The sequence below is a fragment of the Geospiza fortis genome, unplaced genomic scaffold (assembly GCF_000277835.1).
Source record: "Geospiza fortis unplaced genomic scaffold, GeoFor_1.0 scaffold443, whole genome shotgun sequence".
NCBI classification, from domain to species: domain Eukaryota; kingdom Metazoa; phylum Chordata; class Aves; order Passeriformes; family Thraupidae; genus Geospiza; species Geospiza fortis.
The window spans coordinates 1707505-1723584 of record NW_005054335.1 but is presented as its reverse complement, the minus strand read 5'-3'; the positions used below and the strand labels follow the sequence as shown (position 1 = coordinate 1723584).

The 16080-nt window shown below is 34.6% G+C and overlaps 1 protein-coding gene across 1 annotated transcript in view; it reads left to right on the top strand.

Moving 5' to 3' along the window:
• The window catches only part of RAB3C (RAB3C, member RAS oncogene family), a 120062-nt gene that overhangs the window by 36402 nt on the left and 67580 nt on the right, over positions 1 to 16080 (top strand). Inside the window, exon 2 of the mRNA XM_005421978.2 lies at positions 15631 to 15749. Coding sequence (XP_005422035.1) covers positions 15631 to 15749 — 119 coding nt within the window. The remainder of the gene's footprint in view (positions 1 to 15630; positions 15750 to 16080) is intronic.

Sequence of the window (16080 nt, the reverse complement as noted above, 5' to 3'; positions counted from 1 at the left end):
TACACTTGCTACAGTTTTCACAGCTGGTCATTTTTCTGCTTCCATTAGAAAGTAATTTCCTATTCCTTTATGATGCATTAAGACAGAATAATTCTGATTTCTGCAAGAACACCTGTCGTTCAAGAATCTCAGCTGAAGAATAACACTAATTATAGTTCATCATATATGATCTAAATCCTACCTCTAGAAATTATTTATACCAGCACATTTCATTTTATTGAAATATTTGCATTCAAAACTTCAAATAAACTGTGGCAATCATTCTGCCTGCTAATAAATAAAAGAATTATATAATATTTAGGAAGGAATTATGCATTTCACTCAGGCCTTCTACCTTGACAAGTCTAAATCTCTTCATTGTTTTGATATAGTATTTGATTTGAGCTCTTGTGATGACATTGCGGTTTCAGGATGAATAGGATTCTACCCCTTTAGTTATATAAGCATAAATGGTTTTGGATTTTTCTAAATAGTTAATTCATTTACTATTAAGGATCCAGTTTTTCTGTCTTTAAATATACATTTTGTTACCAAAAATAAAATTAAGAATGGATATGGTGCAACTACGTATTTACAAAAGCGAGGAGACTTTTTTCTCTGATTGTGTTCTGCTTGAAAATTTCATGTTAATTGATCTCATAATTAACTGTTTCACTTGCTTGAAAAATAAGGCAAAGGAAGATAAAATTAGCACTGTGAAATTAAAAACACTGTGAGTTTGTCAGAAAACTGAGAGATCTATCTGCTTGCATTCTAAAAGTATCTGTCATTTTTGGATGACACATTAGAAGTGAGTCATCAAAATAATTGCATAAATTCTCAGGTGTAAAGTGGCAGGGCGTCTCAGGCCTTTGTGGATGTTGTGATTTATAAGCCTGTAGATGTGAACCCCAAACCAGACAGCAATAGCCATGTTTTCCATGTCCAAGAATGTCCTTCAGGAAATGTTTTTATGATTCTGCCACTCCCTGGATCTCTATGGCCTTTGACATATTTCTAGAGGGACTTATTTTAAGATTTTGGCCAGTAACTCCTTGATGCACTTTGATCCAATAACCTGCTGTAATGAAATCTTTCACACAAACATAAACTTCAGCAAAAGTTGATTTGAGTAGTCCAGCATTTTCCAGTGAAATAACCTTGCATCAACAATCCCAACTGCAGTATTATTTCTTCAGTTAATTTAGCAGTAAAATAATGAACTTTTTATATGATCTTTTTCATTTCATTTCGTTTCATAGTAATAATAAATCTTATTATTTACTGTCTGTGAGTCACAGCAAGCTGTTATTTGATGTAAAAAGTAAAGATGTTAATCACTTTTAAATGATAAAGAATTAAGAGCTTCACATTTTTTTCTGAAATTCTAAATATAAAATATTAGTTTTTCAAATTTTGTTAACCATCACCTCTGTTTCTTTACCTATGTCTAAAAAATTAGATTTTCTTAGAAGTCCAAGGAGTAATGTTAGCTCATCTAATATTTGTGATTATCTAATCAAGAATGTGATTACTGTTCTAATCATCATCCAGCAAAGCACCTGAAGCTTGAATTCCTTATAAAAGTTACTTCTCTTCATCAAGGTTTTTGGAAATGTCTCTTTATCAAAGTGCATTAGCCTACCTATGCATTTATAAAGTTTGTGACATACTTTTCTGTTATGAATCAGTCCATATCCTCTTGCCAGGTTCCACGGACACTTCTAAAACTTCAAAGGCTCTTCCTTGAAGTGTAGAGGTCTTGCTGCTGTTTCATTTGCCTGGTGCTTTTTGAAATATAAATATAGGAGGAAAATTTCCTAGTTAATAAACTTCATTTTTGATACCTTTTATTTGTTTCACTTATTGTTCAGTTTATTGAAGAAACTCTTGAATAATATTTCTTTCTCTCCTAGAGATGAGGTCCATACCCCCAAACCTGTCAGTGTTAAAGAGTAATTTGTACAATGCTCATTAGATCATGCTGTAGCTTTTGGTCAGGCCTGAGGTGCTCAGACAGTTGTACAGTCTCTTCCAACTGCAATTTTCTTGGGACCATCCCTTCCAAATGAAATTCCTTTTGCCTTTGCCATTGCCTCTGCCTTTTACCTTTCCTTTTGCCTTCCCTTCCCTTCCCTTCCCTTCCCTTCCCTTCCCTTCCCTTCCCTTCCCTGGCTTGGCAGTTACAGTTTCTGGTAAGATTGTGGTTTTTTCTCCAAAGTTTGATTTTAAAATTACAAAGCCATTAGAATTGCTAAATATGCTTATGCATATGTGAGGCACACAGCTCTCAAGCAGTCTGACCTAAAAGAAAAAGAGAGACCAAGGGCCAAATTAAACAGCAATTTAGATGATATCTGATTTAATTACACCACTTTATGGCAGAATTACCTACAAAGAGAAAGCAAATATAAGGGCACTGTACTTGAAATAATTCAGGATTCATAGATTAATCACACCTGATGTATTTAACTCCTTTTTATAACTCACTCTTTAATAATTTACTGTTTTAAACCATAGCAAAATAACAGACATGATTGGTGGGTGTGCATTAAACAGTGTCAGCTGCTGACACATTTTCATGCTAAATAACTATTTTCTTGTTAGAAAAACCTGTGCTCTCTTCAATTACATGTCTCTCACCAAATACCAGGACAATAGAGGAGTGTTCTAAGCATGACCTTTTGATATGCAGCCATAGTTCAGAAGAATTTATTGACAAGCAAAAGAAGAAAATGTCCTTTTGTTTTGGATGAAAATTATATATTTTTGGACAAAACCCCACCCTCATGTAATGTAGTAGATGAAATTGTTGGATCTATTTGGAATCTTTAAACTTTCTTTCCTTAGTGAAGAGATTTTAGGAGTCCTTATAGTGTATCTAAGAGTTCCATTTTGCTTTGATGAGACTTATTTTTTGTGACTTCGATCCAATTTGGTGTTTCCCCAAATTAGTAGATAAATCTTATATGTGGATAATTCAAGCAGCATATTGGTAACAAAAGTATCTTTATGTTATAGCGAATGTGTCCTCTTAATCCTAGCACAAGGAAACCAAAATAATCAAGGATAAGGAAAAAGTGTTTTCCAGCATCTTGCAAGATTTGGTAATTGAAGAATTGGCTTTGAAAAATAGAGTAGTCATTCTAAGACTAAAAGACTTGGAGCCAGATTAATGGTCTTTCTTAAATCATGTTTGTGTCAATAACTGTCTGAAAGACGTGGTGGACTCCTGTGCAGCAAAACAGGGATAACAAACTGTTGGAAAACAAAGAATTCAAAAGTGGAAGAGGTTGGTGGAGAGTGTCCTGAAAACACACCTCTCAATAGCTCTGTGTCAGTGGAGGGAACAGTCCCAGGAAATACATGAAAGAAGGGTGTTGCTGGTGGACAGAGAATGGTGCATTCTGTGCTTTGGATGCATCACTGGTGACGTTCTCCAGAAAATAACATGCACTTTTCCAGCTGAGCCTTAGAATATAAAATACCTGCCTCAGGTGTAATAAAGAAAGAACTTCCAGAATTTTCTTTGGTATCTTTACACTTTCCCCAGGAAACAATGGTGCCTCAGATACAGATACAGAAGTTACCTATAGATCCTCCTACTAGGAATCTTCCAGACAGCTCTAAAACAGCATTTTGTTTTTAAGGTAGAAAGAAGCTGTTGTAACAGTCTAGCACTGTAGCCCAGTATTTTTATTCAAGAGGTATTCTAAAGCACAAAGTTCTATATTTTACCAGCCCTTATGTAAGTTCTGGATGGATTGGACTTCTGCCATGCCTGAACCCTTCAATAAATAATGCATTTATAGTTTTTTACTTAAAGTGGGTAAAATGTGTCTAGTTCTGTGTTGCAAATTGTCTCCTTTCCATTTTACAGATTTTAAATTTAAAGAAAATATGGTAAAAGTACAAGTTCATAATAATTCCAGTGAGCCTTTAAACATGCTTTTAAACTTAATATTCTGACTAGAAGTGCATTCATTTACTCCTGGGAAGGTTTGGAAAGTTATTAATATTTAATAGGAATGTTTCTGTAATTTTTTCCCAATGAGACAAACTTCACTGCAGATTTAAACACAGAGGCTTATCACAAGAAAAAGTAGAGGTGGGGAGAGAGTTTCTGGCAAGAGGGCTTGGTTTATGGTTTTAAAATGTCCTTTTTACTATGAGGTCATTTATCTCTTAGAGTTGGAATGTTATAAGACAGTGCTTCTAAAAAACACCCAGCACAAAATGTGCTAAGCTCACTGTTGCAATGAGGAAGGAGTTATTTTCTTAGCTCTCAATAGCCAAGTGGTGCTGTTAGCTAATCAGTGGACGAAGATTTGCATAATATTGTAGTATGATGGCACTATTATGGAAATTTTTTCAGCGCAATGAGCCACTAACATAGAACTGTTATCAAAATGGCTGGTCAAACTTTTTGCTATCAGTGGATCCCAATTCATCCTGAATAATAAGGGTAAGTTAATTAAATATGAATAATGAATATTAATAGAGAAAGCTGTTAAAGATGCAGAATAGGAATGAATAACAAGGGGAAGAGAAAGATGAGGTTATTATTTTGTGAATAAAAAGTTCTAGAGAAAAGCAGTTAATCAAAAAGATTTGTAAGTATATATCAAAGTACAGAAATGGGAAGAGCAGTATACTCTGGCATTCCAATATCCCTCAACATTGTTTTTATATGACGGTAGTCAACTTGCCTCTAAGGCTGTTAACTTCTAATATAGATCAGTGTTTTTTTCTGCTCACTGCTAAATGAAAGGCATCTATGCCTCTGTATGTTTCAACTGTGGATGAAACAGCTCTACTTCTTATTTTTCTAATAGGAATAGGCATAGGTCTCACAGCATTAGAAATGACCTTTCCAGCCATACCCATCCCACTGTAAGTGTGACAGCCACTGTTCAGTGTCCAAGCTACCACATACACGCCTGGAGCTTAAGGACACTTTCTCTAATCTGAAGTTTGTCTGTAGTTGAGTATGAGGTTTTTAAGATTACTGTTCCTTGTAATGTTTTCACATATCTTGTATTTCTTCTTCTCTTCATTGAAATGCAGGTTGTTCTGATCAGTTTAGGCTTTTCCAGAATTCAGTGCAATTTCAGTATTCCGAAATTATTTTGGGTTTAGTAAAAATTTTATTGATAACACATTAATTTCAGTTTATAGTAAAAGTTTTGTGGTTTTTTTTTTATTATGCATCAAGACACATTCTTGGTATCTGAATATAAAAATTAAAAAGAAGAAAAAAACCATTGCTGTTCTTGTACAATCTCAGGACTGGGAGCAGGAATTTTAAAAAACAAAAAATGACAAAACTAAGAATATCACATTTTTTTCATGTGCTGCTTCCTGAATGGTAATAACTGCCTGTAAAACAAAGACAGTTGTTAAAGCTTTGTTGGTTTTGATTGTATAGAACCATTTTGTTTCAGAATGGGTCTCTGTTGCTTCATTATTTTACTGAAAAAGGTGAGGAAATTTTTACATTTTGATTTACAAGTGTTTCAAAATAATACAAATAGAAAGTTATCTCTTTTTTTTTTTCTGTAGATGTGATGACAAACTGCATTTTAATATCCATTTACCTTTTAATGTGACTCCTAAAATATACTTGCAATACTACATGAAGTGAAAATTAGGTTTTATAAGGTCATTATTTCCACTATGTGGCTTTGGTAGTAGTATATAACCCTTGATTTTGTAACACTTCTCATAAAATACAAAAAAAAAAAGGTGTTGGAATCAAAACCTGAGCCTTTCCAAAAAGAAATTCTTTTTAAAACTTAAAAGGAACTTTGGTAAAAATATAAAGGAGTATTTTAATTTGTTTTACTTTTATGGATAATGCCAAGTTCTACTGATCCAATGCATGTGCAAAGATGGGGAAGAACGACAAGAGGTTCAGTGTCCAAGCTACCACATACACGCCTGGAGCTTAAGGACACTTTCTCTAATCTGAAGTTTGTCTGTAGTTGAGTATGAGGTTTTTAAGATTACTGTTCCTTGTAATGTTTTCACATATCTTGTATTTCTTCTTCTCTTCATTGAAATGCAGGTTGTTCTGATCAGTTTAGGCTTTTCCAGAATTCAGTGCAATTTCAGTATTCCGAAATTATTTTGGGTTTAGTAAAAATTTTATTGATAACACATTAATTTCAGTTTATAGTAAAAGTTTTGTGGTTTTTTTTTTATTATGCATCAAGACACATTCTTGGTATCTGAATATAAAAATTAAAAAGAAGAAAAAAACCATTGCTGTTCTTGTACAATCTCAGGACTGGGAGCAGGAATTTTAAAAAACAAAAAATGACAAAACTAAGAATATCACATTTTTTTCATGTGCTGCTTCCTGAATGGTAATAACTGCCTGTAAAACAAAGACAGTTGTTAAAGCTTTGTTGGTTTTGATTGTATAGAACCATTTTGTTTCAGAATGGGTCTCTGTTGCTTCATTATTTTACTGAAAAAGGTGAGGAAATTTTTACATTTTGATTTACAAGTGTTTCAAAATAATACAAATAGAAAGTTATCTCTTTTTTTTTTTCTGTAGATGTGATGACAAACTGCATTTTAATATCCATTTACCTTTTAATGTGACTCCTAAAATATACTTGCAATACTACATGAAGTGAAAATTAGGTTTTATAAGGTCATTATTTCCACTATGTGGCTTTGGTAGTAGTATATAACCCTTGATTTTGTAACACTTCTCATAAAAACAAAAAAAAAAAGGTGTTGGAATCAAAACCTGAGCCTTTCCAAAAAGAAATTCTTTTTAAAACTTAAAAGGAACTTTGGTAAAAATATAAAGGAGTATTTTAATTTGTTTTACTTTTATGGATAATGCCAAGTTCTACTGATCCAATGCATGTGCAAAGATGGGGAAGAACGACAAGAGGAATTAATCCTCGCATCCAGCAGATTAGGACAGATGACAGCCAAAGTGAAGACAGGATAAAGCTACAGCCTATGGTGGGAAAAGAGGGGGACATGCACTGAAGTGGCAGCAGGGTTCAAAAATTGAGGCCAGAACTGATGGCAGCTGAGGTCAAGTTCCACTGGGCTAGAAAGGAGACAGTGCTACACTGCTTTTCTCAATTTTGTGCATTGGGAAGGCATGATAGCTGATCTGCAGAGGATGGGTGTATTATGTGAATCTTAAAAATAAAGGAGAAGAAAGAACAGAAAAGGAGAAAAGCAGTAAATTTAAAATTACATTAATTTCAGGTGCAATGAGCAGCTCCACAGATGGAGAGAGAGATAAAGTTAATATGTCAATAAAATACTTTTCCAGTGCCAGCTCTTCTAGGAGGACTTTCCCTCTTTCTAGGAGCCAGTGTCTCAATGCAGGCTCTGCTGTACCTTTGTCCTGTCAGGACAGGCCCCCTCAGGCCCCTTTTTGCCAGGCACATTGGAATAATATCTCTCCCCACTGCTCTGATCCCAGATATTTCCAGCTAGCCCTGCCATGTTCCTGCATCCCTCCTGTTTGAGGAAGGAACTGTCAGCTCTGATTTTGAGGCGAGTTATGAGGATTAGCACATAAGGTTAGCAGGTATGTATTGGCAAGTAGCTAGCTTTTCAAGCTTCAAATGCCTATATATATTTCTACAAACACATGTATGCATTCACAGATACAGCCATATATTTATACATGTATCAATACCTGTGTGTGTATATATATAAACATATGAATATAAAAGCCAAACTTCCAGGGAGACAAAAGCCATGAGAATTTTGGAAAGAGCTGCTGACAGAGAATAGGTACATAAGCAAAGACTGAATTGGCAATACACTGTGTAACATCTTTTTTATTGTCCCTTAGCTAAAATAAGTGTTTTGAACAGTGTTTTCCTTTCCTGTTGTAAGTGCTCATCTGTCTGTGTTTCTATGTGCCTAACACTTTCTGTTGAAGAGCTGTTTGTTGAGAAACAGTGCTCCCGGGATAATCAGCTGCTCCTGCTCCAGCAGCTTTTCTCTCTGTGCCCTGCCCAGTTGCTTCTGATATAAACCCACAGCTGCTCTTCCTGGGTGTTATCTCAATAGGATTTTTGCAGAGATCCTCTTTTACTCTTCCTTGAATAACTTCTTTAATTGTTGATTGGTTTTTTGTCTGTTTTTATTTTTTGGAGTTTGTTTCTTTTTTTGGTGAGGTTTTTTTCGTTTGTTTTTTGGTTTTTTTTTTTAGTTGGTTCTGAGGGGAGGGTGAATATTTGGCTTCTGGGGTTTTTTTTTGTGGTTTTTGGTTGATTGGCTGGCAGGTTGGGAGGGGTTATGGTTTGTCGTACTTTTATTTTTATCCTTTTTTTTCCTGAGACCCCAGAAATGTCTAAGGAGAGATCAGAAAAATTAGAGAACTACATAATCTCTTTGATTGAGTATATAAATAACCTTCAGGTAGCAACAGCAGGAAAGAAAAATGAAACTCGTTTGGGAGCTGAGGTTCTTGATTGCTGTGCCAGTTTTCTTTACCTGCTAAGAGTAATTTGAATAAGAAAAATTTGGCCTGCAAAGTGAGGATTCACCCAACTCACATTTCTAATTTTATTTTTCTGTTTGCCTTGCCTTCAAATGGTGTGGATGTGAAGCAGAGGTATAAACACCACCCAAGAAATCCTTCTCTACTCTTGCCAGGTTTATGGCACATAGAACAAGCTGTATTATGATATGAGTAAAACTTGTAGTGAGAAAGTGGATATAAATAAGATATTTATATGTTTGGCATACAGAACAGAAATGCAGAGGCACAGAATCACTTAAGCATGCTAAAAAATAAATCTGTTTTGCAGGCTGAACTCTTATGACAGGCTCATTAAAAGTTCTTGCTGCCAAATGCTGTTTGTTTCCACCTTCAGAACTGCCAATGTTAATAATGAGCAACTCCCCTAGCAAGTTATTTGCATAAAGTATTTTTCGTGTCAGTGGTGCAGTGCTAGGTGAGGGTGAGAGGGAGGGCACACAGCAGATGAATTCAAGTGTCTGATTTAACCCATTGCAAAAAACACTGATGTAGTCTAAGGTGGTATGGAACATTCTTGATGAACTTTAACTTAGCAGGACTTGAGAGTGGGAGGGGTTTACTTCTCTTGAGTTAGATAACTGTACTTTGCAAGTAAGATATGCAATAGTATCTCCAGGATTACTATCAGAACCTTGGTTTGTATTTTGAGATTTTCCAGCCCCTTAAACTCTGAACTTCGTGTGAAACATATGATTTCCTCTTGAGTCAGCCAGCTTCCTCTCCTCAAGTGTTTCTACTTTCACAGATGGCTATTACATGATATCTCTCCATTCCTCTGGGAACATTATTGTCAGCAGCTGGTGCATTCCCCATACAACAAAGCCTCCAATTATGTAGTAGTTCCACAGTAACAATCAGAATCATGGCATTATTAAAGAGAGGAGCACAGGACAAACACTGATTCATGTAGTTACTGTATAAACAACAGATCTTTGCTTACTGTTCTATTGTATGTCAAATTCCACAGCTTTAAGTTTAACTCAAATGAAGAGCTAAGGTAATATGGAATTATTTGTCTGCCTATCATTTGATACATATCAGGAAGAATGAAAGGAGAGTTGGCCAAAAGCATACCAGATTGCTATCTTCAATAAGAGGCAGAACCAGATATTTTGCATTCAATCTATACCTCTACCATTCTTCTTTCCCTTCTACAGATGTATGTGCCCAGTTCAAGACTTTTACTGGTCCTTTTAGCTATTGAATCACTCGCAGAAAACAAAAAATTTTTAAAATATGAAATCATACATATTGGGATCTGGAGCACAAGAATATTTGCAGATTACTAATTTCTATTATACATTAAAAAATCAATTAAGAAGCCCAACAAAGCATACTAGAGGTATCAAAACATGAAAAGGAAATCTGTGCAAATATCACAGTCTTCCAAATAATCAAGACTGTGGGCTATTAGCTAATGTGCTGTACACCATGCACAATTGTATGGACAATTTCTGAAGTACTGTGACCATAAAGCCTTATAATAATGTGATTTATTAATTAAAATCTGATGCCTACTAAAAAAGATCCACAAAGATAGGATTAGCTAACCAGAAGTGAATGGAATAGTGTAGCTGAATTAAAAATTGAATTTATGAAAGTGAATGTAATATTTGAAAATATTTCTTGTAGCTGCCAAGATTTGTGTGTGTGTTTGTGTGTGTGTTTTGTCTAAGATTTCTAAAATACTTTTTTTTGTCTTTTGTGTGTGGTAGTTTTCATAAAGAATTTCCTCACCCTAATTCATTCCTCTCTGCATTTCCACTCATTTAATGAACAATCATCTGTTCTTACCAGACATTAACTACATGAATGAAGTCCCCAACATGATATATGTGTCTTGTTTTCTGCTCACCAAAGATAAAAATGAATTGCCGTGTTTAAAATGCCAGTCAATAATAGTCTTCCTCGGGCTTATTTTATTTCATTTGCTTAGAAATAAACATCAGTCAGTGGAAGTACAGATGTTATATTTTAGAATTTAAATCTAAGAAGACAGTCATCTTAGACCAATTCTGTGGTCTTGCCAAATAGACTAAGAAAACATAGCAGCAGACAGTAGCCCTACCTGAATTGGAAAAGCTTTTCTTCAAGTACAAGTATATAACAGCACCTGAGGATACAACCATTGTGATGTACAACTAGAAATATGATAAAAGTTGGAAATCAATTCTTTTCTGCTTAGTTCTTCTATAAGAATAAAAGCTAATAAACAGATGTACATAATATTATCTGTTTGAAATAAACAAAATTAGTGTAGTGAAATATAATATTTAATGTTATAGTTCATTATTTTTCTAGTATGCTATCTCTCCTGTCAAATGGTATTTAAGTTCCTTGATGATCATATGAAAGGACCTATCCTTAGGGCAGTTATGAAGATATTCTTGTCTGAATACAAAGAACATGCTTATGAATGTGTGGGACATGAAAGTATTGACACATTGGTTATTTATATTTGGGTTCATTTCTTACATGATCATAAAAACTTTACTGCAAAAATTTTGCATTAGGTCTATTAAAATTTGAATTGCTTCTCCATAGGAAGTGAATATAATAGAGAATATAAATATAAAGAGGAATGTGATTATCTATATTTGGAACTAATGTACTCCCCTTTATTAATGGTCATCCATCTATGTCACGTATACTGAAATATAACTTTAGAAAATCCTTTTTTATCATCTTATTAACATAGCATTAGCTATGAGTTTAGAATTATGGATTAGAATTTGAGAACAACTCCAAATACCTGGTTCCTTCCCAGACTGACAAACTTGGGTCTAGACAAAGATCTTCTGTCCCAAAGTCAGTAAGTGTTTGGACCTTTATCTGTATCTTCCTGCCCCTTTGTGTAAAATCATTTAAGGACTATCATCTTGATTTGACATACTTTAAACTGATTTTTAATTTTTATTTTTTTTTTCTAATCAAGAGTTCTGAAGCCCACCTGACATGGCTTTACACTGAACAGAAAATAGTTGGTGTCTGGGATGGAAAGCCTCATTGACTAATGACTTTATTGCTAGGTCTTTTCACTCTTATCTGCAGGTGGGCTTCAGTGGAAACCACCCAGAGCAAAATAAAATTGTCTTCAGTGAGAATGGCCTCCTGCTTTTCATACTATCATACATTCTAATCAAACATGTCTCTGACTAAAACACAAACAGATAGACACTGATAAAATTTGTTTGAAAATACTCTCCTGGACAGGCTGAATGCTTGCTGTGGGCTATATTTTTCTTCTATGCAACCCAGAGGTTTTCTCTAATGAAAAATCAGATAAATGAAACCAACAACAACAACAAACCCCACAAACCCAAACAACAAACCAACAAACAAACAAAAAAAAAGTGGGGAAAAAAAGCTTTTTTCATAAATGAAATATGCACAGATTTAGTGCACATCTTAATATTCAGGAGCGCCAGAACATCTGGGAGCAGCTATCCAAGCTCCAGACCACAGCTGGTAGAGGCTTAGGCTGTTCAGAGCATAAACAGAAACAGTTTAGATCTGTCTGGCCTTTCCCATAAAGATGTAACCCAACTTCATGTGAGACCTGCTAAAGTCTAGCTACTACTTTAGCTTTCCATCTTGAATCACTGAAAGCTACATCAAAGCAGCAGTTACTGTAATCCAGGATGAACAGGAATCATATATTCTACCTAATGTTGTTAGTTTCAGTGATGACCTTGGATTTTTTTTTTAATCTAAGTCTTTTCTGTTGCATGTAGAATCTCCTTTTATTATTTTATTAGTTTATGAAATAGATGATCAGTCAGTGGAAGTACAGATGTTATATTTTAGAATTTAAATCTAAGAAGACAGTCATCTTAGACCAATTCTGTGGTCTTGCCAAATAGACTAAGAAAACATAGCAGCAGACAGTAGCCCTACCTGAATTGGAAAAGCTTTTCTTCAAGTACAAGTATATAACAGCACCTGAGGATACAACCATTGTGATGTACAACTAGAAATATGATAAAAGTTGGAAATCAATTCTTTTCTGCTTAGTTCTTCTATAAGAATAAAAGCTAATAAACAGATGTACATAATATTATCTGTTTGAAATAAACAAAATTAGTGTAGTGAAATATAATATTTAATGTTATAGTTCATTATTTTTCTAGTATGCTATCTCTCCTGTCAAATGGTATTTAAGTTCCTTGATGATCATATGAAAGGACCTATCCTTAGGGCAGTTATGAAGATATTCTTGTCTGAATACAAAGAACATGCTTATGAATGTGTGGGACATGAAAGTATTGACACATTGGTTATTTATATTTGGGTTCATTTCTTACATGATCATAAAAACTTTACTGCAAAAATTTTGCATTAGGTCTATTAAAATTTGAATTGCTTCTCCATAGGAAGTGAATATAATAGAGAATATAAATATAAAGAGGAATGTGATTATCTATATTTGGAACTAATGTACTCCCCTTTATTAATGGTCATCCATCTATGTCACGTATACTGAAATATAACTTTAGAAAATCCTTTTTTATCATCTTATTAACATAGCATTAGCTATGAGTTTAGAATTATGGATTAGAATTTGAGAACAACTCCAAATACCTGGTTCCTTCCCAGACTGACAAACTTGGGTCTAGACAAAGATCTTCTGTCCCAAAGTCAGTAAGTGTTTGGACCTTTATCTGTATCTTCCTGCCCCTTTGTGTAAAATCATTTAAGGACTATCATCTTGATTTGACATACTTTAAACTGATTTTTAATTTTTATTTTTTTTTTCTAATCAAGAGTTCTGAAGCCCACCTGACATGGCTTTACACTGAACAGAAAATAGTTGGTGTCTGGGATGGAAAGCCTCATTGACTAATGACTTTATTGCTAGGTCTTTTCACTCTTATCTGCAGGTGGGCTTCAGTGGAAACCACCCAGAGCAAAATAAAATTGTCTTCAGTGAGAATGGCCTCCTGCTTTTCATACTATCATACATTCTAATCAAACATGTCTCTGACTAAAACACAAACAGATAGACACTGATAAAATTTGTTTGAAAATACTCTCCTGGACAGGCTGAATGCTTGCTGTGGGCTATATTTTTCTTCTATGCAACCCAGAGGTTTTCTCTAATGAAAAATCAGATAAATGAAACCAACAACAACAACAAACCCCACAAACCCAAACAACAAACCAACAAACAAACAAAAAAAAAGTGGGGAAAAAAAGCTTTTTTCATAAATGAAATATGCACAGATTTAGTGCACATCTTAATATTCAGGAGCGCCAGAACATCTGGGAGCAGCTATCCAAGCTCCAGACCACAGCTGGTAGAGGCTTAGGCTGTTCAGAGCATAAACAGAAACAGTTTAGATCTGTCTGGCCTTTCCCATAAAGATGTAACCCAACTTCATGTGAGACCTGCTAAAGTCTAGCTACTACTTTAGCTTTCCATCTTGAATCACTGAAAGCTACATCAAAGCAGCAGTTACTGTAATCCAGGATGAACAGGAATCATATATTCTACCTAATGTTGTTAGTTTCAGTGATGACCTTGGATTTTTTTTTTAATCTAAGTCTTTTCTGTTGCATGTAGAATCTCCTTTTATTATTTTATTAGTTTATGAAATAGATGATATATATGCAAAAATAGAGGCCTACCTAACCTATTTTTCTTTTGTTCACAAGGGAGTACTTCTAGACTGGAAACTATTTCAGAAAACATACCAAATATGTTTGTTACTGGTTAGTCTTCTTTGTAGGAAGACAAATTAAATGGATTTATCTCTTTAATTTTCTAGTTAATGGAAATAATGATATTAATTTTCAAAGTTTGTTAAAATTGAATGTGCACAGATGATCTGTTAATTACAGGATTGCACTGAAATATGTCTCCTGTAATGCTATTAATATTAATGGCTTAAAATATTAAATAGATAGGGTGGAACATGAAATAGTTATGCATTTCCTGTATTTCAGTTATTGCCGTTATGTCTCAATTTTAGTGCAGACATAGGTGGTTGTAGTACAGAAACAGAGAATACTTAGTGTTGGGAAAGACCCCTGGAGATCATCCTGTGCAACCCCTGTGCCAGTGTGGGGTCACCCAGAGCAGGTGACACAGGAACACATCCGGGGGGGAAGGGGTTGAGCATCTCCTGAGAGAGGGATACTCCACAACCACCCTGGGCACCCTGCTCCAGTGCCACTCTCAATGTAAAGAAGTTCTTCATCAAGCTGAGGTGAAACTTTTTGTGCTTAGTTTATTTATGGCCATTGTTCCTTGTCCTGTCACTGGGCACCACTGAAAAGAGTCTGGTACCATCTTCTTGCCACCTGTCTTGAAATATTTATATTATATTAATAAAAGCATTCATGAGACCTACTGTCAGCCTTATTTTCTCTAGACTAAACACTATTCTGGATATTGCATTAAATATGTTAAAACCTAGTTGCTACCCTGAAAAGTTTTAAATGGAAATAAGGAAAGCAACGAGTAGGAGATAAGACTTATATTTCTACATTTCTTGCTTTAAAGACAGTTGATTGAAATAAGGGAGAAAACTGGGTTGAGGTAAGGGACTGATAACAATTTTTTTTTTTTTGCCATCCTTGTTTTAAGAGCACTGCCATACAGTCTTTTTTCCTTTTTTTTGGTCAGCAAAAAGCTGTATTGGTGCTCACTGACATGAGCACCTGTGGATTAAAATCACAAGAACAGAGCAATTAGACATTGCCTTTTTGTTCCAGATATTTCCTGGCTTCAGGAAACATCCTTTTATTATAATGAAGGTCCTAAGGATGCTATTTTGTTTCAGCATTTTATCGAGATTTTACTTCTGTCACACTGGAAAGGTACAAGGCAGGATCAGAAGAGAAAGTTCTTACCCAACTCTCAGGGTGAATAAAATGAATCACTGATGATTCAGAATATTTGGGCTGACAGGGGGCCATGCCTTTCTGCTGCTCTCCACTCTCCCTTCATAACAGAGTTGATATGTCCCTCCTGTTATGATCCAGTGCAGAGTTCTCCTATTTCTAGTTATTCTCAGGATTACAGAATTGTACAATAACTCTTACTTTTCTATAAAAGAAAAAAATAAGTTGTCCATTTATGTGTAATGTAAAAATTTTGTTTGTTATTGTTTCAGGACACAGCAGGCCAGGAGAGGTACAGAACAATTACCACAGCTTACTATCGGGGTGCAATGGGCTTCATTTTAATGTATGACATCACAAATGAAGACTCTTTCAATGCTGTGCAGGATTGGTAAGTAAAAATTGGAATTTATATTAAATAAATACTCAGAGAGTATGCATGATATCACTTATCTGCTGCAATAGTGTAAATTGTTTTAGAAGACTTCCAGTTAAATGCTCAAACATTCCTATACCAAAATATATGGTAGTGGGTTTTTCATCAGTCAGGAAAGACAATAAACATTTTAAAATGTTTTGCATATAATTAATAGTAACCATTGTGTTTTCTGTAATTTCAGTTCATGTACAATATTGGTACTACTAAAACCAGAAACATGCTAATTTTGAGATTAACTGCTAAGATACCAGAAACTGTTCCCATACTTTATGGAAAAAAATGA